The 24,507-nt window shown below is 43.4% G+C and overlaps 1 protein-coding gene across 1 annotated transcript in view; it reads left to right on the plus strand.

Annotated features, from left to right (window-relative positions):
• The window catches only part of LOC146810960 (protein bicaudal C homolog 1-A-like), a 273,354-nt gene that overhangs the window by 40,771 nt on the left and 208,076 nt on the right, over positions 1 to 24,507 (plus strand). The window contains exons 2-3 of the mRNA XM_085618020.1: positions 18,915 to 18,952; positions 22,570 to 22,639. Coding sequence (XP_085474146.1) covers positions 18,915 to 18,952; positions 22,570 to 22,639 — 108 coding nt within the window. The remainder of the gene's footprint in view (positions 1 to 18,914; positions 18,953 to 22,569; positions 22,640 to 24,507) is intronic.

The raw sequence follows: 24,507 nt of genomic DNA on the forward strand, positions 1-24,507 counted from the left end.
GACTTAATTTCCTCGAAATTCTGTTTTCATACTAGAATTAGTTGTTATTAAAATAATGTATTGTTCAACTATTACGATTTGTGGAAAACTACATTTACCGTACACGGTGCTTAATATAGACATCTATGAAAAACATATATTCCTAGAATTCTCCCAGCATTTAGTTTCTCTTTGTTGACTTCAAGTAAAGAGATTTTCCTGCGCGCCGAAAGGGTAGTTGTGCAGGAATTCTGATTAAGTCTCTGAAACGCAAGAAGGGGGCCTCCACTGTTGTCTGGTCACCGTGGAAACCAAGTGGGGTTTGGTTTAGCATCATGGGAAGGCCGCAGTGAAAATTCTTTAGTCCCTGTTGTCGTGGAGCAGCCACTGCACGTACTGCGTGCGTGCCTTTTATTGCACTGCGCATGGCACCTTGAGTCTGTTTACTATTCAGTGCTTAACTTGTAAAATAATAAGTGCCAGTGCCCACAGTTTTTCTCAGGAGCCCGCATCTGGTGCTGTCGGGATTGCCGATTACTAAGGTTGGGTATTACTGATTCTCCCTCATGCACCTTTCTTCAAGTACAATCCCTGCTCGTTTATTTAACTCTTGTGGGTTCTTTCTCGACCTTGCTTTCTCCCTTTGTCCCTGATTTTCTTCCTTTATCCTCCTTTCCTCCCTTTGTGTTTTTAGGTCGAGCCTGCGCTGCTCTGCGAGCCATGCTGTAGTGGAGTATGGACTTGAAGCCCCGCCCACTCCACCCATATTTGTCATTGGCTTGTGTCATTGTCCTTCATAAATGCTGGCTTCTGATTCGTTAATAGGCTTCTTAGTCCCTCCTTAGTAGCTCCTTGTCTTCATTTGTAACCTCCCATGAGGACTGGCCCTTTTACTGCGGTTGTTACACGGTACACCTTATTTACTCTGTAAGCACTATTTCCTTTAATGGTTTCTTATACTGCAGGCTCTACATGGTTTCCTGCAACATTCAGCGCATTCAGCACTCCATCCACGCTTTCACAGGGCACTTTTACAAAAAAAAGCATTTGTTTGTCAGCTTGACAAACAAATGCTTTTTTTGGTAAAAGCGTCCCATACCGCGCTTTCACTTTAATAGCGGCCTCTGACTTTTCTTTAGACACGGCTTGTCTAAAGAAAGGGGCGTGGCCTCTCTTAACGTGAAAGAGCAGCATTGGGCGCTTGTAAACAACAAGCATTTGCAATCCAATAGGTCTTGCATTTTAGAAACTTTGACCTATTGGTATTTTAAATGAAAATGCCTTTTATTTTTGCAGGTTTTCTAAACACAAATAAAAGGCATTGCCATTTACAATGCCAATAGCTCAAAATCTCGTGATTGCGAGACATATTGCATTGCAAATGCTTGTTGTCTCTTGCTTTGGGTCAGAGTTTCATGAGTAAGAGTAAGTACCAGTCCCCAAAGGTGGGTGCTAGTGGGCCTCACCTGCAACCACCGGCTCAAATTAAGCACTGGTTTACATCAAATGCCACAGTAACAAGACACTCAGTAACTGTGCAGTTGCTAATTTGTCAGTCGGCCTGCTACCGAGTGTTCATTGTACAATTGCTTCTTATGCTATACTACAAGTGCAACTTTATACGTTCCCCCATTTCATGCTGAAGAACTTTGGCTGGGTTATCGGAGTAAGAGGTCCTATTCTCAATCCACGATAATTATGGTGAGAAGAATTCCGGATGCATGGTGTGTGTGCTCAAAATAGGGTTCTTTCATGCAGTAAAAGTCAATGTAGCCATGTCAAAAGACGCAATGGTGCAACCAATAGGTCTTGACCATCTTAGGTGTGTTTTGTTTGGTATAAGTGCAGTAATGATAGACGTGGCAATAACCCATGCCATTGCAAGAGTGCATGCATCAGTGGACCCCATCAGATTTGACAGAGGCCCCACACAGTGCATGTATCAAATGACCTTGCAAAGGGCATCGGTGGCACCACATAGAGTATCAATGAGCTTAAACCTAGTGCCAGTCGCCCAACAGAGTAACTGCTTCAACTTGACCAATATTGGCCAGTTGTCCCCTCAAAGGGCATACATGAAAGGCCTACTGCTGGGCATCACTAAGCACACAGAGTATATGCTTCCGAGGGACTACTAATGGAGTCCGAGACAGAGCTTGTATCAATTGGCATAGTAACAAGAATCAGTGACCACACTGACCCTGTAAGTGGAGTCTGTGGTCTCTCGGATTGTCCAATAGGTCACCTACTGATTTTTTGTACTAGTTCGACTTCAAAGCAGCTAGAAATTTCATCTGCTGTGATAAGCATTTGGAGCCCTTTGGGAGTGCTGCAAACACTCATGCTGGCGATTTTCCACAGTAATTGAATGAGTTCTTTGGAGCTAAAGTACTACCTGTTCCTTTATTTGGCAGTACTTATTCAGATATCAGGCCAGACATAAAACTCTGCCTTCCACCCAGAGTACTACTGCAGAAACCACCTTTCACAGATTCCTACTTTTGACATGACAACTGCCTGACGACCAAGTCTGCATAAAGTTGTGAGATCACACATTCTCATGCCGGCTCACTGGATGCAAAAACTGATAGTACATGTTGGTCACCAGGGAATGATCAAGACATAGGTGAGGATCTCATAATGGTCTATGTCCTGGAAGTGGACATGTGGGATGAGGAAGACACAAATGGGTGTCTGATACTGATAGACCCAGATGCTGCCCACAGAAAGGTGTGATCACCAAGTACTGAAAACCTTTTTTTAGCAATTGTATTGTCTGAGAAAAATAATTCATGCGTACCTGTCATGAATTATGAAGCACTAGGAAGTAGCACATTTAAAACAAGGTGAAATAATGATTTTATTTAGTGTAAGTAAATGTCTCTTTTTGTATGATCACCCCCCCTAAGTTTTTCAACTGAGTCAGTTCGTTTTTTGAATCTGACAGTGCACTGAGGCCTGTTAACCAGACCTCAGTACCAGTGCCCTGACCCTAAAATGTATGTCGAATTGGCTTTTTCCAATTGGAAATTGGAAATTACTAATTTACCTGTAAGTCTCTAGTAGATGGTACCCTGGTACCAGGGCATGTAAGTTAGAGGGCTACTGAGTCCTAAGGCAGGGTGCAACATATGAATGGGGCAGAGCATGTATTTGAAACTAAACATGAAACTACTGTTTTTATTGTGGAAAGACTTGGGGGCATATTATCAATGGCGGCGTTAAAATTATCGCCGCTTTAGTGGCAGGAAAGTGCCGCTAAAGCGGCGATAATGAGCTTGATAATATGCTGCAGAGAATTCCAATAGAAGCCACTGTTCACACCAGAACATGGGCTTCTATTGGAATTCTCTACGGCATATTATCAAGCTCATTATCGCCGCTTTTAGCGGCAGTTTACTGCCGCTAAAGCGGCGATAATTTTAACGCCGTCCTTGATAATATGCCCCTTAGTCACCCAGTTGGCGAGTTGATGATTACACACTGACTCCACCGCTGTGATAACTCCTGAAAGGTGTGACCAAAGTGGGGACATTAACCCCGATTTGTGTCTAAAGTCGAAGTTAATGTAACTTGTCGCAGTGTGCAGCTTTTATTTAGCTGCCACTTTGGTGTCTTTAAAACTCTTGTGCCTGCTCGGTCACACATGAAGCCTGCTCCACAAGACAGCTTTCTGCCTGACTGGAAATACATGGCAACGACTCTTAGGAAGGAGAACAAGGAGGGATTGCAGGCCAGGAAGCAGGGGATGGCTCCTTCTCTAAGGCTGAGGAGAGTCGCCCAATTGCTTAGTGAGAAGCTGATACAAGGAAAAATAAAATGATAATAACAAACATTTTATTTTTCCATCTGTGTCTCACCTGGTTAGGGGGGGTGCTGCATGTCACTGGAACAGTGGTAGCGTTCTTTTACGTGCACATGGATGACTGGGGGCCTGGGTGGTTCCTTGTTTCTGCTTCCTTCCTGCTCCTGGACTGCACCGAAGAGGACAGAGAGGAAGCAGCAGGCAGGCATGCAGGTAAGTGCTATTTTTTTAATGTACCCCGCCCTGTTAAGTAACGGCCACCACTGCCAGGAAGGTGTTTCCTCCTGGCTGCAGGAAGCCACCACTGTGGTGTTGGCCCCAAGAGGCAGGCATCAAAAGAGAAGCTGCTTTTGAAGGGCAGATTTGACACACTAGGGAGGAAGGCTGACCCATTGTTTAGGTAAACAGGCTGACACAGAAGCAGAGAGGCAAAACCAGTTGCCAAACCGGTTTCCCCAGGGCTGTGTAGCCCTCAGGCAGCCACACCCCGGGGGTGGGCTACTGAGGTCTAGGCTACAAGAGAGGGGTCTCGTCATCTTGGGAGTGGAAAGAATGGTCCATCCTGGAATATCTATATGCCACACTCCTCAGGAAGAGGTCACTAGGTAGGAGGGAACCTGGTAGCCCATTGGCTACAACCGCATCATGCCCTGGGGGCAGTTTCCGAGTGTAAAGTGGGCACCCCTGGCACCCTGACCTCAGACTTCAACTGACCTAGAAGAAGGACCAAAAAAGTACTGCCCTGCTGCACAGAGGGACCAGCAAAGAGAGACAGAACCTTCGAGGACTGCACCTGCTGCACCAGGTGGCTAGCAAAGAGTGGGACTGTGCTTGCCATGTCCTGCTTCAGGAGAAGTTGCCTCAAGAGCCCATCAAAGCAGAGAGACTCCAAGGGCCAGTCGACTGGCTGCCTGTTTACAGCACAGGGATACAACAGTTGAAAAAGCCTGCTGGGGCAAGTTAGTGGCCCAAAGTCTTCAAGCTGCTACTACCATTTCTGTCTAGCACCACGGACCAAGATCCAATGCACAGAGTTTCACCTGAGTTCGCTGAGTCCGGGAGTGTTGTTGGAGAGCTGCAGAGATCCTCAGAGGACGAGCTATCGACCCAAGAAGGTTTGACCTGTGACCCCGACACCAGGCGAATGGTAGTCCAATGATGACTGGGCTTCGGCTTCGGCTAGACCAGAATGGACTTTGTGGGATGTTGACCCCGCAACCAGGACCTAGTACCATCTTTGTGGACAGAGGACTGCCTGCAGGATGACCCCCATTGACTATGTCGCATCCACAGCATCCTTAGAGCATCTTCAACATCTTTCATCCCTTGTATCTGGACCACTCCATAGAAATCCATTGCAACACAGATAAAGTGCCTGCAATTGCTTGAAGATCTTCTGTGGAGGTAATTGTTTCTGAGGACCTTGATGGTCCCCTGACCAGCTTCCTGCCAAATTTGATTTACCCAAGTCAACTAAGTTGCCCAGGTTTTCCTTCCAAAAGTTTGTAAGAGTCAAATTTGTTGAATTTGCCAATGCTTGTTCGAGGTTGAGTGAAACGCTCTGATTTATAATTTCTTGTAAATTCCATATCTCTGGAACCATTCAGTGAATATTTTCCATTTTGGTATCTAAATTCTTATAAAACTACAATCTACTTTTACAAGTTGGTGTCAGATTTCTTGAGTGTTGTGTTGATTTCTTCTTCAATTAATTTGGTGCTGCTTAAATGTTTTACATTGCGGGATTTCAACTTTACTTAAAAGTGCAAGTGCATATTTTAAAACCTTAACAGCAGGGAACTAGATTTTATCAATAACTTCCAAGGGTATATTTCAACAGCATCTTTTCGCATCACAGCATTATCCTGAAAAATTTCTCAAAGAGCCTTCGCAGTGCCTTTAGACCTCTGCCTGTGGTTATTGTAGAACAGTCTTCTTATTCGGGCTGGAAAAGTCATCATCAGTTACCACTGCTTCTCTTGCTCTGTTACCAGTACCCTATCACGCTTTGAATGTAGAATTGATTAAACCCTTCTCTCTTTCCTGCTTATTCATTTTAATGCCTGACTTACCCAAGATCTTTAGGGCCTGATTACGAGTCTGGTGGTCGCCTGACTTGTGGTGGAGACTCGCGGTGGCGGAGGTTTGTCCGCAGCATTATGACTTGAAAAGTCGTTGTGACGGAGACCACTGGTTGTGACGGAGCTGTATCAAAATGTAAGATGCTCAGCTGGACTGGCACAGTCTCTCTGAGCATATTGCAGGTTCCGCCACCGCCAGCCATTTCATGGCGGGAGCCCCGCCATGTAAAGGCTGGCTGGCCCTACAGAGCCCCCAATTCCCCGGACCATGGGGATACATTCGGGGGGCAAAACCTGTGTACCCCTGTCTGTATACTCCCAAAGTTCCAGCATGGCATGGACATTACCGTCCATGCCGTGCTCAAAGATTTTTGCCGTTCCCATTGAAGTGCCTGTTTTCCAGGCATCACCACGGGAAAGGCGAAGGACCATCTGCCGTAAACAAGTTCAACTTGTGATACAGCAGGCAGTCCTTGTGCGGTTTTGGCGCAGCTGCGCCGGCGGAGATCCAGCACAACAGCGCCAAACATCAGGCCCTTAGTCATCATAAATAATATACCAAGAGTGAGTAGGGTTTTACTGTCAGCCCACTTCGATCATTGACCTGCTTGGGTCCGCCTCTTTCAGCCAGTGCTTGAATACTGCCTTTCACCCAGTGGACCAGTCACCTCAGTATTGCGCATGTGTACATTTTGCAGTGATTGGTCAAGGAGTCTGTCTCATTGTAGCTCACGAGACAGCCCCCAGTTAGGCACTGTGGGGGAACATGAGGAGCCTGCAAAGGCTTTGTTTTATCGTTTTTGAGATTCTTAATCAAGCAAAAAGACAGCATCCAAGCACACGCTGCAACAAAGAAATTGGTAATGTGACTTCTATAAAACCCAATAATATGGGCCCAACTCAAATTGGCCAACAAAGTATCACACCTTATCCCATAAGATTTCATGAAGTTGCATGCAGTTCCAATTTTAATAAAGACATGCAGCTTATTTGAAAATGGCCTCTGTGATCTAACATGCATCTCTTAAAAGTATGGGCGCTTGCACATACCAGTTATTACACCAGCAAACACAACTGATAGATGAGCTTGTACTGTGGCATATAATGCTGCACCCATGCCCTGCTCCCAACAACTGCCTTTCCCCACATGTGGTACAAGCAGCCTTATACTTACTTATGCTTACTACCCCTCGTGGGGTATCGGCCATCAGCCAGGACTCTACAGCCATCTCTGTTTTGTGCTTTTCTTTCAGTCTGACTCCAGGTGTAACCCATCTCCTTGCAGTCAGCCTTGAGGCCTCAATGCCATGTGGACCTTGGCCTTCCTCTTTTCCTTGAGGGTTCCAGGTGAGAGCTTCTCTGGTGGTGTTTGATGCGGGCTTGTGGAGGGTGTGACCTAGCCAGTCCCTGTCTTTTCCTGATTTCTTCATGAGCAGCGAGTTGGAAAGTCTGTTGTTGCTGATGGTGTTTGGCCAGTGGATTTGGCGATTTTACTTAGAAGGTGTTGATGAATGTCTGGACTTTGGTGGTGGTCACTGTTGTTCTCTAAGTTTCTGCTCCATACAAAAGGACGGATTTTACATTGGTGGTTTGCATCATTAGGTACTTGAAGCCCCAGATCTTCTTTAGCTGAATGAAGGAAGCCCTTGATTTGCTGATTCTTGCCTTAACATCGTAGTCTGTTCCACCCTACTTGCTTATGACACTGCCCAGGTAGGTGAAGGCCTCAACCTCTTCCAGTGCATCACCTGCAAGAGTAACTGCAGTTGTGCTAGCCATGTTAGGCTTCAGGATCTTGGTTTTTCCACTGTGGATGTTGAGGCTATGTTGTGCTGATGTGGCTGCCACTTTGTCGGTGTTCTCTTGAAGGGTTTTGGAGAGTAGGGCTAGGTTGTCTGCAAAGTCCAGGTCGTCGAGCTGTGTCCAAGTTGTCCACTGGATCCCATTTATTTTCCTTGCAGTGGATGTCTTCATGATCCAGTCTATGGCCAGCAGAAAGTAAAAGGTGAAAGCAAAAAACCCTGGAGGACTCCGGTTCTCACTTTGAAGGCTTCCATGAGTTGTCCTCAATGGACAATCTTGCAAGTCATTCCCTCGTAAGAGTTCCTGATGATTCTTACAAGTTTATCTGGCACACCAGAGTGGCAGAGGTGTTTCCAAGGGGTCACTCTGTCTATGCTGTTGAATGCCTTCTCATAGCTGATGAGGTTGACATAGAGCGGGGAGTTCCAATCTATAAACTTCTCAATGATGATGCACAGTGTTGCAATCTGGTCTGTGCAGGATCTGTCTTTGAGCGTCGATATGCTCCTTCATTCTGTCCAGGATGACTCTGTTGAACACTTTAATTGAGTTTGATAGAAGAGTTATCCATCTGTAATTTACACAGTTTACTTATGTCACATTTCTTGGGGATCTTGATCAGATATCCCTCTTTTCACTCTGATGACACTGTTTCCACCTCCAGACATAGGGTGGAGCATCAATGTCTGCCTTTAGTGGCTGTGTTAAGGAATGTTGCCATGTCCTGCTTCCTTCCTCTCTGACTCTCCAAAGCAGAGTCATTGTTGTCTGTTCACTTGGAGCCAACGATTTGGCCCCTTCTTGGAAGTTCTTCCATTGTTTCTGGGCTAGCTCCTCCTTGGCCTTGGATAGACTCACGTCCAACCTGTTCGCTTTCGTGATTTCCTTGAGTGACAGTGCTCAGCAGCACACTTCATGCACGACTATTTGCACAAACACTTCTGCCCCTGAATCTTCCTCCCCATGACCATCACCTGGCTGTTCCTGAGGATGGCAAGACAGATAGTCAGCGGGGTTGTTCACACCAGGGTAAGACACAATGTTTAAAAAAAAACTTTGTTTATTCATTTTTCAAAATTACAAAAACATAAGAAAAAACATAGAGAAGCAGTACGATACCGTGGAGCAGTACAGGTTGAAACATAGTACTATAGCAGACACAGCAGTACATTGAATGTTGGCTTAACCATTACAAAGCAGCGGCAGGTATAGTTGGCACACTAACAGTTTATGTATGGCAACAAACAATAGTGTGTTGAGGTTGAGGGAACCAAGAAAACTCATAATTCTGAAGTGTGTCACACAACAGCAGGCCCTGTAAGTCCGGGTGTACCTGAGAGGGGGGGGTCGACATCAACACATGCTGCCAATAAATAGGATTGGAGCGGTTGCCATATATCCACAGGTCGGGAGGCCAGTGGCTGCAACTGTGCGTACGTATCGCTAGTGGTGTGACAATAGGTTATGCTATGCAGCCATGCATTAAGTGTAGGACTCTGTCTGCATGCCCAATTCAAGGGCTATTTCACGCTTTGCAAAAAGGTGCGCTATGGCAGCAAAACGGCGCTTGGACTTTGGGAGCTCGTGAACATAACCCAACAATGCCAGAAGTGGTGATGGTGCAATCTCGGGCTCCACCATCCTAGAGAGCTCCCCAAAAATGGATCTCCAGTAGTTCTCTATTCTAATGCATGTCCACGTCATGTGTGCAAAGTCGGCTTCCTGTGAATGACACCGCGGGCAAGCGTGCGGGCGAGACGGGTCCATACGATGCATTCTACATGGGGTCATTTATCCTCCACAGAAACTTAAAGTGAAGCAGCTTATGCCGATGGTTAGGGGACACACGGCATGTTTGTGAACATCACCGACCCCACTGTACATCCGTCAAGGAGTAGCCAAGGTCTCGCCCCCATGCCGCCCGCACACCCGCATCATGACTCGGAAGCAATGCCAACCCATCTCTGCACATCCACGCCACTGAGTGGCTTCTGTCCTCACTCTTAATAACCCCAGTTAAAATGGTAAAGTCGGGAGGTTCCAAAGGATAACTATCTATAGTGGCGCGCAGTGCCCACTGTATTCTCAGCAGCACAAAGTGGTCCATTGTAGTGGCAGTGTGAAGACGAGGTTCGTCAGTACGCAAAAAGATGTGCCCTTCAGGGAACAAGTCGCCAAATGTGAACATTTGAAATTTGGCCAAGGTGCGTTTCACTAAAGCCTCCTGCAAAATTGGGATCCCAGCTATTTTCAGCAAATGCCAACGCGGGAGAGTATAACACCCAAGTCCAAGTTACACATTGCAACTTGTGCCATGCCCAGCTAGTCGTGGACACTGTCTGGATGTCTTGCGGGTTTCAGGGAAACCCCCGTGGCAATAGAGTGTTAAGCTGGGACGGCAGTACTAAATCGGCCTCAGGCCTATAATATGGAATCCGTCTATCTTCACAGTACCAGTGTCGCGTGAAACTCACCTGTGCCACCAAAAACTATATATGCAGATTCGGTATGCCAAATCCTCCCCTCTCATACGGAAGTACCAAGGTGTCCCAGCCAATACGAGCCTGTTTACCACTACACACTAGTCGTAGTAACAATGTGCCAAGGTTAGAAAAAAAGCTATTATATAGTGGTATTGGAATGTTTAGAAAGAGGTACAGAAACTGCAGCAGCACCACCATTTTAATTATGGCAATCCTCCCAACCATTGACAAGGGCAGTTGCACCCAATGGTCTATATTGCGTTCCAATTTCTCGACAACTGGGCCATAATTCAACAGTAAAATACGATCCCTGTCTCTATGAATGTGGACACCCAAATACTTCACAGAGTCATCGCACCAATTCAATGGATAGTCTACCGTTCTTGTACAGGCTGCCTCCTTCAACTGGAGCACCTCTGATCTCTTCCAGTTTATATGGAGACCCAACTTAGCGCCATACCTTGTTACCTCCCGGAGCAACGGTGTTAAGTTATCATCTGGGGGCCACACATAAAGAATAATATCATCAGCATAGAGTGTTGGCAACAAAGGCCCAGTGTTAAACTGCAATCCTCTGTGACTATGCCTTTCCAGTAAGTGCCGCACCAGTGGGTCAAGGGCAATCACAAATAATAATGGGGACAAGGGACAGCCCTGTCACGTTCCCCGCGTGAGTGGAAATGGTTTAGTCAATGTGCCATTCAGGCGAATACACGCCATAGGCAATGTGTACAGCAATCGGACCACCATGAGAAATCGCACCGGTACATCCAGACTCGCCGTTGTTGCATATAAAAAGGGCAATTCAAGCAAATCAAACGCTTTCTCCACGTCCAGGAGGACTGCGGCAGCGGGGACTGTCGGGGAGATCCTATTCAATGTGGCAAACAGCGTACGAGTATTGAGGGCCGTGGATTTATGGGGATAAACCTAGATTTCCAAGGTGAAATCAGCTTCTCCACTATCAACGAGTCTGGTAGCCAGCACCTTGGCCAAGATTTTATTATCAAAGTTTAATAGTGACAGGGGGCTATATGAACTACATGTCAGAGCATCCTTACCAGGTTTGGGCAATAAAATTATAACTCCTTCTCTCAGAGTGGGTGGAAGCCTTCCGACTTCGATGGCTTCCTGATACATATCTATATGATGAGGTACCAGAAGACTCCTATCCTTCTTATAGAAACAGACCATGATTCCGTCCAACCCGGGCGCTTTAGATCCATCCAACGCATTAATGGCATCTGTTACCTCGTCCTCCGAAAAGGGCTCTGCAAGGAATTCCTGGTGGGCTTTATCCATCCAGACTAATGAAACCTCGTCAAGGTAGTCCCCATATTTCGAGGACTCCGAAGAGGGGACAGTTGTTTTGGAAGTGTATAATGTTATATATTACTTAAGAACCTCCCTCAAGACACCCACATTCCCTGTGATCCGCACACCTCCATCCCTACTCAATTCCGATATATAGGTAGGCCAATGAGTTTGTTTCATCAATCTAGCCAATGTTCTACCAGGCCTTTCACCTTCCCCATACCGCTGGGCGATGGCGTATTTACCCAAAAAATGTGCCTCACACTCTGCTGCTTCACCGAAGTCTGCCAGAAGTGCTGCCCGCCTGCTCAAGGTGGAGGGATTAATGCTGGTTGCACCACGATCAAACTCCATGAGTTGTTCCTCTATCTGTGCAAGCATGCAGCGCAAACGCTTAAGTACACTAGCGTTCTTTGAAATACATACCCCCCTTGCATAGGCCTTAAAGGCCTCCCACAGGGTAGCCTTAGAGTTCATCGAACCAACGTTGATCGTGAAGTATTCAATGATCGCTTCCCCTAATTCATTGGCAAATGCAGAGTTCCTCAAGGCCATGTCTGGAAAGCGCCAAGGTCGTTCTACCCCACCCGCTCTAGGGAAAAGCAACTTTACCAGCACAGGAGAGTGATCAGAGAGTGTACGTGGCAGATGAGTGACCTCTTTAACCCACAACACCACCCCAGCAGATAAGACACAATGTTAATTAAGTAGGGTTGCAGCTGTGCAGCCTATCGCTTGATGCGGGGGTGCATGGCAGTAGGTCCCAGCAAAAGCGGGACGAGTGGCTTGGGGTCCATGACGATATGGAACTGATGGCCACATATGTATAGCCGGAATTGGAGACATTCCCATCTTATCACCAACGCCTCCCTTTCGAACTCAGTGGATCACGTTTCCGACAGAGCTCTCCTGCCATTCGCGATGGGAAGCCATGATCTCTGCACCTTTCTCCTGAAGGAGGAGAGCCCGCCAACCCAACAGGCCTGGCATCTACCAAAAGTTCTATCTTGCTCCTCAGGTCGAAGTATGCCATTGTGGCATCTGCCAGCAGTGTGTTTTTCACCTGGTGAAATGCTTTGTTAGTGTCGTCCGTCCATCTCCAGACAGTGTTCGCTTTTGTCAGAGACCTCAATGGTTCAGACAGCTGAAGTTGGAATGAAACGGCCACAGTTGATCACCATCCTCACAAGCCTCTCACGTCTGTAGTATTTCGAGGAGGATCTGCTTTCCGTATTGCCTCCACTTTCTTGGGGCCCACCCTTAGCCCATCTCTCGAAAATACATAGACAAAGAAGTTGATGGAGTTCTCATCGAAAGAGCGCTTCTTTTTGTGTAGCGGGAGGCAACACTTGGCCAGCACTCCAGCGTTGCCCTGAACTGCACATGGTGATCTTTCAGGATCTCAGAGAATATCAGGATAGTCTCAATGATGTTTATGACCTTTAGCACAGCTTGAGCTCCCCACCTACTCTTTTGCACTATTTTGTATTGTGATATTCTGTGTTGCTTTGCCACCAAGTCACCTTGCCAGCTTCTCCTTTGGCTTTCAAGAAAGCATGAGAAGATGCACTGTCCATAGAGAGAATGAGAAGCAAATATTTTAAGAAAGCATATAAGAGTTTGTTGGCCATTACTTCCTGCCAGTGCTGCTGAAGCATGATAAATACTGGCTTCGTCCAGCCAATAGTTATGCATTTTCCAATCTTCTAGAAGGAGCTCTGTGCACCAGTTCAGACAGACATTTGCAAGGTGCAGGACTGATCTCCTCGAAGCCAGGAACAGGGCTAGGACTGTAAGAGTGACCCTGCCGTTCTGACCTAACTTTGAAGAAGTGGAAGTTGAACTGTGCAGCAATTCAAGAAGAATGGGTCCATCACCAACAAGGACAAAAGGCAAGGCACAGCTGACTAAAGCTTGCTGATAGGCTTTCTTGAGGATTTGTGCCACATGAAAGCCTTGAGGACTTTGTAGCTCTTGGTCTCTATGTGTAGTGACCCTACACAGTCCCAACTACCCAATACTATCCTTTACTCCATGAGGAGTCCATAACTGTCTGTTTCTATTGTGAGAGAAGTACAGAGTATTTCTCTCATTGCAGAAGTAAGGGTATGTTCCTGTTGTCTATTGCTGGTCCCAATGATTAAGGAATCATTTGAACCATTTTCCTCTCCCATAGGTTGAAGTTGTGGTAGAACTCAACCACAACTTGAGGCTGGACCCAGTTCCCAGTGGACTTTAGATGTCTGCCTTTGATGGGAACTTTTTCAGGAGTCCCAGGGCAACTAGGGGTTCCTGGATTCACACAGTGACAATCTGAGCCTTTTATGTTTGGTGTCCTGGAGCTTAACTTTACTACTGAGCCAAAAACAGAACACCAAGTACCCCCATTTAGCACTTGATCCACAATCGTAATGAAGATGAGCAGCTCAAGGCTTACTCAGGTAGATGGTTCTGGGTTAGAGACACAGAACTCAATAAGCCTCTTAATACAACACAATAATCCAAGTTCCAATGAGTACATAGTCTTAAAGAGAGTAAGTAACTTACAAATTCACACACAACACAATATTGTGCATAACATTTCAGAAGCTAACAATTATACTGTCTATTTTCATAACACTATTAGTATCTACACAAATCATGTGGACCAAACTTCTGTGGTACGCTTCGTGCAAAAACATCTTGAAAAATGTCTTGGGTATCCAGATCACTCCCTCTCCTCTTGAATGCGCTTCTTCCCCTAATGGTATCTCCACCATTAGCACAATACCTATTGTCTGTTTCAATATTTTGTTGGTGCGTGCAGCCCCTGCAATGTTTTTTGGTCAGCAGGGCAGCTAGGATGGCAGTACCCTTGTCCAGACCTCAATGATTTGTTTGTGGTCCTCGTCTATGACACTTTTACTCGCTTATCCAGGCCAGCATAGGCAGCATCAGTAGCGGATGTGGGGGATACATCTCAATGTGTAGTGCTTGTGATTCAGTGGATCTTGCAACTTAGGATGCTCCTATGGCCACATTACAAAACCCACTCCTGGATAGTAAGTACTCAATATCTGTCTCAGGCCTCTTTGGCAACATAGGATTTTCTCTGACACTGGTCCTTTTCGCCGGGAGACTATGAGCTACAGCCCAGATTTTTCTAGCACCCTTGTGATTCTTGATTTTAAACTTCTTTAGTAGATCTTGGGTAGAGCCAAGCTCTACGGCACCCTCTGTTCACTGGAGTACACAATCCAGTCCATGCTGAGGAAAACCTTTGGGCTCTCAGGCCTCCCTCTTGCAAAGCTATGAAAATCACACAGTTTTGGTTCGCCTCACCTCATTTCCTTCACGGCTCATGTCCTTCTGATCTGCATTGGTCCCATTAAATGGTATCTCCAATGCTCTCTCACTTGAAGCTGAATCCACTCAGTATAGGTTGAAGTCCTTAGGTTTAGGTTCCTGGTCTCAAACCTAGCCAGGTAAGTTAGCTGGAGCCCCCAACCATGGAGCACAGAGGTTCTTGGCTATCATTGCTGTGGAGACCCTGTATTATGATAGTGGCCTCTAGGCAAACCAGAGCTGCAGACAGTAGTTGTGTATTCCAACAGTCAGCTCTTAAACTGGTTGTGGACAGTTCCTGCCTTTCGCTTATTCCACTCTGACTGGTCCAGGCATGGTCTTTGTTGTCAGGCGTTAGCTGGAAGGGGGAAATTGCAGTCTCCTTTCAAGAGAAACACAAAACAAGGGCACATAAGAGAAAGAGGCAATTAACTACCTGTGTGGGGGGGGGGTAGCCCTACCAGTAAACAATGGTGCTGGTATTGGCTGGTGATACTCACTAGGGATGGTTTAAAGGGGGCTTTTGTCACTTTTCCTTTACACTCAAAAGCCTGATCCACAACAAAAGGCCCCTGGAATGTCCTGGAGCCCTCCAATTCACATCTGCTGTTTGGTGCACTCTCCACACTCCATCTTAGGTAAAACAGTAATGTGGGAAAACCAAATGGATTCCAGTGTGGCCATCACCACATGTCACTTGCACTCCACATACATCCTCCACACACATAAGTAATGCAAACACATGCAAAATCATGTCCAAATGCAGAGCCACTGGAATTATGAGATAGGGGAAGGCCAAATGATGTGGCACATTGTGTCAATTATCAGCGTGAAAAGGAAAATTATGCAGGGTAATGCGGCACATTTTGTGATAGTATTACTTCCTTATTTTGTCATTTATTCACTTACTAACACTGTCTGAGCATTGGTTGCACCTCATTAGTACCAGTTTACCACCCAAATATTGCAATAAGCAGCAAAAAGGTGACGAGTCAACCTTTACATAGGGCCTTCCACTATGCAGCAACATGTGTCACTGCGTTTTTAGCAACTTTTGAACCATTTGAGCTAGAATTTGTTTTTGCTAAAATCTGCAGATTTTGAAGCAGATGATGAATTATGTGGCAAATGTGGCAAATCTATGCTTATGCAAAAAAAGTGGTGACCGCACAATCGCATATTCCCAGTGGCCCTGTCCAAATGGATGGAAACAGATCACGATTGCAGGTGACTGGCAGAACAATTTGAGCAAATCGCGAAAGGCCAGTGTGCAGCTCTCCCTGGCAGAGAAAAGTAAAAATGCATGTCATTGCTTCTATATTCTTATCACTGTCACCACTGGTAGTCCTTCACAGCCCAGATAATTAACAATAGACATGCTGGATAAGGAAAGCACACTTAAGGTGCCCCTCTAGACCACAGAGTCATGCTCATGTTTCATGTCACTGCAAAGCCTTCAGCTCACACAGATGATAATTGTTTGTGCTGAGGTGGAGGTAAAAAATCTATAGAGCTTGCCATATGAACTCAGTGCAGGGGTATACGCTTTCCAGAGTCATCAAGGAAACCTTTCAAAACACACCTTGAAAACATCAACAATGGCTTGGCCTCAGTCCTCCTCTGACACTTCACTGATCTGTACTTCCTATGGATTTTCGAGTAAATCCAGATGTTAAGTTTAGACTAATCACACACATCTGTGTTTTTGCATGCAATTGTTAGGATAGTTATACCATAGGTAGGTCCCCGGTTCAAATTATACTTTGCTATGTCAGTAGGTTCATGCAGTTCATGTAGAAATGCTTGTAGAACCTGCAGATCACCAGCTCTGATTCTGTGGGATAGTTCAATTAACTATGCAATTTTTGCAGTTATCTGAATGTGATTTGGGTTGCATAATATTGAACTGTTATAAGATTTAATTTTTCGGTCATTGATAAAATCACCACCATTAAGTTGAGTATTTATATTAGGTGGCGTAACCAATTGCACTGTGCCTTTTTGTATTTTCTAATATGCAGCGTATCTGCTATTTCTCTTGTTCTTCTGACCTCATCACTGACTTTTGCCCTTTAAATCCTTTTTCCAGGGACCTTTAACACGTATCTTATTGAAAAGTAACGAGGTGCAATACTGCATTGATTCACATGTTTGCAAACTTTATCTGGCAACCAGGTGTGAAGTTTGTTGGATACCTCGTTAACTAATCTCTGTTTTTATAGACATAGTCTGCAATGCATCAATCAAGGGGCTCCTACAGGCTGGAGTGAGCCAAGACCTTTTGATGTTACTAAAATTATGTGTATAATATACTTATTTATAGGGGCTTTCAGCCAGCCCTCTCCATCCAGTGACTCTTATTGCGTCATTCACGTTGTTCTTCTGCCCATTATAGCATACATTATGGTGTAGTGCGCCAGTCAACTTCAGTCATTGTCTAACTTTACAGTGGGTGACAGCATTGTGTCCTTCCACATGGAGAACATACACACACAAAGTAGTTCCCTTCAGTGCCAGGGAGTTCTACGGCAACTGTTTTTGCTTTTAGCCATTTTTTTCAGATTGGCAATACCCAGCAGCTTCACCTACAATAATGTTTGCAAAAATCATACCAAAGCAAAATACTTAATGGCAAAGCCAAAAATTATCTGACAACTCCTGACCTGTTGGGTTTGCCAATGCTTCTTTTTCTATGGATCTGGCTCGTCATCCTTGATGTGGCACTAAACCAGCTCACCTACGAATGTGTAGAGGGCACACCCCAAAGTTTGAGGCTCACTGGCCTAAAGATATAATCTATTCGAAATCTAAACCATACAAAGAAATACTTTTTTTTTATGTTTTTTGAATAAAAACACTTAGGATGTATGTTGCCTTCCAGATCAATAATCGCACGACAAATTAGTGAAATTCAGCCTGGGATTGACCCCTGGTGGAAGTGAAGGGAATTGTTTCTTTGGTACATAGACATTAAGGCAGTTACCCCTATGGTATGGGTGTCTTATGTTGGCTATGACACCATTTGTAAAGGTAGCCTTGTTCATTTTACCCAGCGGTCAATTTTTAGCCCTCCATTCAATGATGTAGAGTTTTCATGTGCCAGAATACACTCGATTTTGAAAATGTTGGACTCGCTCAAGGTTGATTTTTATTTTTTGTAAATTGGGTTATTTTTCTTTGTTGTTTTATATACGTTTTATAACTGGGTAGTGCTTTTTTATAATGTGAATGTTACTGTGTTTCAAATAAGGGTAAATAGGATTATGATTATAAGGACGAAGATGATGATGATGAATATTATTGTCATTCTTATTGTTATTGTTATTATTAGGAGATCCTCAATGCCGGCTTTCGGTGACAAGTCTGACATTGAGAAGGGGTACCTCGATCATTCATGTTATTATGAAGATACGGCTACTCTAATCTTTATGAGGTTTCTAGCAAGTAAAGAAGCCTTTACACATTTTCCCACTGTTATGAAAACTGTTTAGAGGAGGTGAAAATGTGTAGCAAGAATATTTTTGCATATTCGGTGCAATGCATGTTATTGAGGCGGTGATGTTTTTTGTGCTGCTGTGGTTTTGTGCTGCAGTGTTGCACTATGTTATGGTTGTGTGCTGTTTTATGTTCATGTTTAACTGATTTGTTGCATTGTGTTCTGTTATGTTTTTGTTGTATTGTTAGTTCACTTTACGGTATGCTCATGTGTTGTGTTCTGTTGAACTCTGTAATTACTTTAGAGATGTCATCAAATGCTGCTTCATTACCTGTTAGACACAGCACATTCCTTTGAAGTTCAAGGGTCAAGCACCCATCTACCACTGCCTAAAGTAGTAAAGTATCGTTTCTCTGGCTTCTCAGTATTTAAGACACCAGTCTGCCCAAAACTATGACAGAGAACAGACCAATTAAGTCAGCAGCTCTCCCCCTTTTAATGCATTCATGTTTATTTGATTTGCACACTCGTATATCATCCGTCCGATTTAACACACATGTTGTGATCATAGTCCAGGAGCAAGATAAACCTTTCATGAGCGTCTCACGAATTATCAGTTGTCTTCTGTGTCATTGCAAGTAAACATGTTCCATACAGTTTAAGGTTCTTCTTTCTTTTAAATCTCTCAGATGAAAGCGGCCTCTGTGGTGAAGAATTCTTTCAGAAGGTATGTATATTTTATCGAACATTTGCTAACTGAAGCTTTGTCTTGTTGTAGCTACGACACCAAATCCATTTTAATTCTGTTTAAAATGTTAGGCAATAAGGGTCCATAACACATGGCATGTATGCCCTGCTTCTGAGTGCGGGGGACAATCTGCAGCTATATCATCACATGTGTCTAGGGATACTGTGACATGTTCCTAGAGTTTACAAGAGCCCAACATCTGCCTGCGTTGATGATGGGTCATCAAGGATTCCCGGGTTGGTTTGCATCCACTTTGGATCTGATGCAATGTAAGACCTTTGGAAAGCTCTTCAGTCTGCCAGGGTGTACATCAGGTCCAGGAGCACAGCTACGCCTGGAGTTTGAGGCAGGATTTAACACACAAAGCTGACTTCTTGAAGTACTGTCATCTTGTCACCAATTCAAAAGAAGGCAGTTTGAAACAAGTTATCAGTTTAATTATAGAGGACAGAAATTATACCAACGATCCATTATCGAGGAATTTATCAGACAAGATCCAAGTTCTTGAAATAGACACCATCTGGAGAAACAAACCAACTAGACTAGCTCTTATAATGGAGGTTAGGACACAAACTATAATGTTAAGCCAAGCAGCAAATACCACTCAGATGACCAAAAATAGAGTTACAAGTTTTATCATGGAATTCTACAAATCCCCGCATGTCTAATGTTATTTATTGTAAAAAAGTACATAAATCAGTCCTAGAAAAAATACTCCAAATCGTTTCATGCTTTTTCCCAGAAAATTATTCAGATCACCTTGCTCTGCTGAACCATTCACAAATCCAAGATGTAGGCTTTGTGATTACAAATATGAATCATAACTTAACCTTCTAATCTACATTGAAGTCCTGCAATCAAGCTAGAGCAGCAAATCTATATTAAACTGATCATTCATGCGAACAAAATCACATGTTGTAATGATGCACTAAGACATTGGCTCAATACAAAGAGCATTTCAGAACTTTTCCTTATCTGCAAAATTTCTTCAAATAGTTAGAAAAAAACTTTTACAATTATCTTATACACTTGTCTTGATTTTATTGCATCTTGGCTGTATTCTGTTGACGGTCTCTGTTTTGCTAAATCTAAATTTTAGAATTTTTGTTTTATTACTTTCTAGTTTATTAATTTGTATGAAACGTAATTGTTGACGTTACTAGACATTTTGCTTCTTCAATATTTTGAAATGATTTCAGTTCATTGAAAACAATAAACTTATTGCTACTACTTTGAAATTTCACAGTAACCCTAGCTATATGACATTTGCTGTCGCACTTCTTTTATCACAGACCTCAGAATTCTTCCTCTTGCCTGGCTAGTATGTCAGCCGTAAACTAAGAGACATGTCGAAGACGCTTCCATCAGAATACACTATCCAGAGGTCTAAGACAGCTGTATCACAACCATATAGTCCCCCAACCACATAAAACAACATTGTTTTTCCAACTACAGATCAGTTTCTTAACTACTTTCTCCGAGTAAAGTCCTAGAAAGGGCAGTGTTTCATAAACTCTCCAGTTTTGTTGGCACCTATAACATTTTGCATGCTGCTTAGATAGGCTTTGAACAGGCCATAGTACCGAACTCACTATTGTGTCAGTTTCGGTAAACTGTAGACTATTAGTGGATTCAGATGCACCTTCGGCTCTCATTTTGCTGGCTCATGGATTTTTTTACCCAACAGATGCTTTCAAGTAAGATTGTTCCCTTTTAAATCTTCTCATAGGCAAGGTTCCTGTCATGTCCCTCAAGGTTCCATTCTTTGATGACTTCTTTTTAATTTGTACTTAACCCCTTTCGCCCATTTGAGTGAGTCTTTTGGCCTAAAATGTTTTCTTTATGCAAACGACACCCAAACAATCGCTAGCTATAAGAAGGGTGACATCACAGTGCCTTCTAATCTGTACAGCTGACTAGTTCTCTTCACTATCTTAAGCAATATCCAAAACTGAGATCCTGGGTCCATTTCAAACCAGAAGCAGCAGTCCTAGGCAAAGTCTAGCCCTCTAGCCTACATTGCCCTCATTCTTTGGTCCCAGTGGTAAAGCAACCAGTACACCAAGATTGATGGTGTGCTAACCTTAACTGAACAATTGTCGGTGGTGGTTAAGGCTTGTTTATTGCAATAACACTGTCTTAAGAGAGTGCTTTAGCGATTCAATTTGTCCAAACAATTACAATCATAAATGCTTTTGTATATTCACATCTGGACTACTGTCATTTTGTTATTTAGGATTATCTGCATTTTTTATCAAGAAATACAACTGGTCCGACATTTTGCAGTGAGGTTAGCTAGCGGTGTCCAACACAGCTTTCACATCTCTCCAGTTTTGGTGCTATTCCACTGGTTGCCTGTAAAAGAGAGAATTGTGTTCATGTTTCTTTGCCTGGTTCACTACGGGATTTATTTACCAAACAGGTCAATCCCCACATGGTTTTCGACATCAGTATGCAGTTAAGGCTTACCGTCATTGCAATGCTAAATTTAACCAAGACGTTTTATGGAACCGTTTCACCTAGGCCTGAGTGGCCTATACTGCCTTCTCTATCATCTGCCATGAAATGTGCACATAAGTTAAGGATATGAAAATGCAAGGACCAAAGAATACAATATAATTAAGGCTCCCTGTTTTCCGTTTTTACTGATTTTTACAGATAAATACAGACATGTCTGTATTTATTTTTAAATGTGGATAAAAACGGAAATTGGGTTGCTTTTGGAGTAATTCTCAATACTTTCTGCCATGACTGCCAGGCCAATAGATGTGTGGATTGATAGATAAGGGGGTTAAAAAAGAAAGGAATTTTAGTAAAGAGGCTTTAACAGCAGTAGATATGCCCAAGGTGGATACTGAAATTTGCATATTTTCAAATAAGTGCACTGATTTATGTTCTGCAGGTGTTCAGAGCATTTAAACCTGGCAGACATTCAAGCATGAGTGTTTATTTATTGGTCAAATAAATGTGGAAATATACTAATTTTAGCTTAATCTTTCCACAAAACCCTAAATAAATATGGATAAATACAGATAAAATTTGCAAAAAAATGAATATGGATAAATGCAGATGGAAATGGCACAAAACATAAATGCCATAAAACTGGGTGCCCTAAATATAATTACCTTCATGGTGATACCTTTATTATGCATAGGTTATTCCCATTAAAGATTCTCCTGCCAAACCTGTCTTGCCTCTAAGTAAACACTCACTGAGTGACTTCTATATTGAACTAAAGGCAACTGGTGAATGCATGCAAACATATATGGAAGGGGTATGCCTAATGTAACGATGTATGTGTCCATGTGCAGTGTTGACACAAAAAGGTCTGTATTAAACAGCCACGTTCCATTCCTACCACAAGGCGCAAGGATGGCCAGAGCTTGATAAAATGGGAAAAAGCTTAAAGATTAATTGGAATGGAATGACTCTTTGGGTAACTTTATTTTTTTATTATACTAAAGTAAAATTATTACACTTCCTAGGTACACTAATTTATAACCAATACTAAACTCATTTAAATGCATACTTAAAAAAAAATAATCCCACATCAGAAACAATTGGATATGAACATTTATTTGCATCATTTTGTACAGGTCATGGATGAAACCAACACCGACATAAAATGGCCTTCAAAACTGAAAATTGGTGCAAAATCTAAGAAAGGTAAATCATATTTTTCTATGTTATTTAATGTTGATAGCATCTAGAGTGAGGGTATCTCAGTGAATTAGATTGTGATTAAATTACTTATAGGCCTAAGAACATGTAAGCAACAGAAATGCTATCTAAATACACACACATAGCCATCAGCGGTAGAGAAAGATTGTGTTTGCTAATATATGTGCTTCTGGTGCGCATCATACTTTGTTGTTTAAAGCTGTCAAGTGCTTTGTGAGGCTGTTTTTTGATAGTGACCATGTAGTTGGCTCACTTACGAGGAATGACTCCAGAAACTGTCCAGATAATTATTATAAATGAACATGTTTTGTATGCAAAAAAGAGATCTGATTTCAGGAAAAAGAATAAGGTGAACCTATTCCATGGACTAGGTATGTTAAAAGAAGAATCTAATCGCTTAGTATTTTGTTTGTCGCATAGGTGAGAACATTTCGTTATATTATTTTGACTGTTGTTTTATGAACTCACATGACATCTTTAGTTTGTTGGCTAGTCAGGTTGGATGATTTCGATATAGAGCTTTCTATATGATGCAGAAGAGCCGAGAATATCAATGTAGGTCTTCTCTGCTGCTAGAGTTTGTGCTCAGTTGATATGTCTACTGGTGGTTCTGAGGATATTCATTGAGAGGGACAGTCTTGAACTGATCACATCATTTCCATACTATAGGGATGAATCATAGTCTCTGTACTGTCACTGGGGTGCAGCACATGTTCGCAAGAGGAACAGGAGATAGTTTGTTGCGTCCATGTCTTATATAGGGTTATTGAACAGATTACTAGAGCAATCAATCTAATTTACTTGGCTTGGCCTACAGTTGATATATGTGATCAACGTTCCTGAACAGTTAGAAAGAAAATAATGGCTGTTTATTTACTTTTTGAAATGTATTTATTCACATATAAAGCTCTACTATCACCCTGTGGCATTGTGCTACGATGAGAGGTACAAAACAAAAAAGATGCAAACTAAAGTGAAACGGAGAGAAATTGCATTACAAAACGAATAGGTTTTCTGTAGCTTATGGAACCTCGGGTATGAGGTGGTCTGAAGAAGCTCCAATAGCAAGGTGTTACAAATTGTGGGACCAAGAAAGCTGCATGATTCATCTCCTGCTTGGGCGCGACACTGCTGATGAAACTCAACCTGTTACGCTTGTGGATTAGTCAATGAACGGTGTTTAGTCCTTGAGTGGCTCTGATTATGGTTGAGCTTGAGGTTGTGCTTGGCCATCCTGCTTAGAATTTTTAAAAGCCCTGAAAATGAGATGTGTGTTTTTGTTTTTCATTTGCAAATTGAATTTTCCCAAACATATATATCTGAACCTCGTTGAACTATCACGGTGAGATCGGCTTGGGGCGTTCCCAGAGGTGCAGTGTGCAGGTTGAAGAGAACTAACGAGGGTAGAGAGCCCTAAAATGGCTTTAAGGAAACCAACTAGAGAATTGGAGGCTAACATTTTCATTCAGGCAAATGCTGGATTAAAAATGTTAGAACAAGTCCTCAAAAGCTGTGGCTAATCCCACCCTGAAGCCTAGGAGTGAGGGCCTGAAGGAGAACCTCATAGTCAAAGATATTGATGTAATAATGAATACAATCACGGAGGTCAGCACCTGCCCGGTGCCACCTGAACCCAAACGCCGTCTCTTGAATGTGTGGGAACCAACAGATCTAAACCATGCTGGGCAAGCCTGGGCAACACTGGGGATGATAAAGCTAAGCGACATGTAGCTCAGAAATGGGGTGCGGTGCAGGCCCCAACTCTGGAAGACTGTTGCAGAGACATGGATATGACTATGGTGGCAGAAAAAGCTACATACGTCCACAGAGGATGTCCCAAAAAATGGGAAAGG

This window comes from Triturus cristatus, chromosome 7 (genome assembly GCF_964204655.1).
Source record: "Triturus cristatus chromosome 7, aTriCri1.1, whole genome shotgun sequence".
Lineage (NCBI taxonomy): Eukaryota > Metazoa > Chordata > Amphibia > Caudata > Salamandridae > Triturus > Triturus cristatus.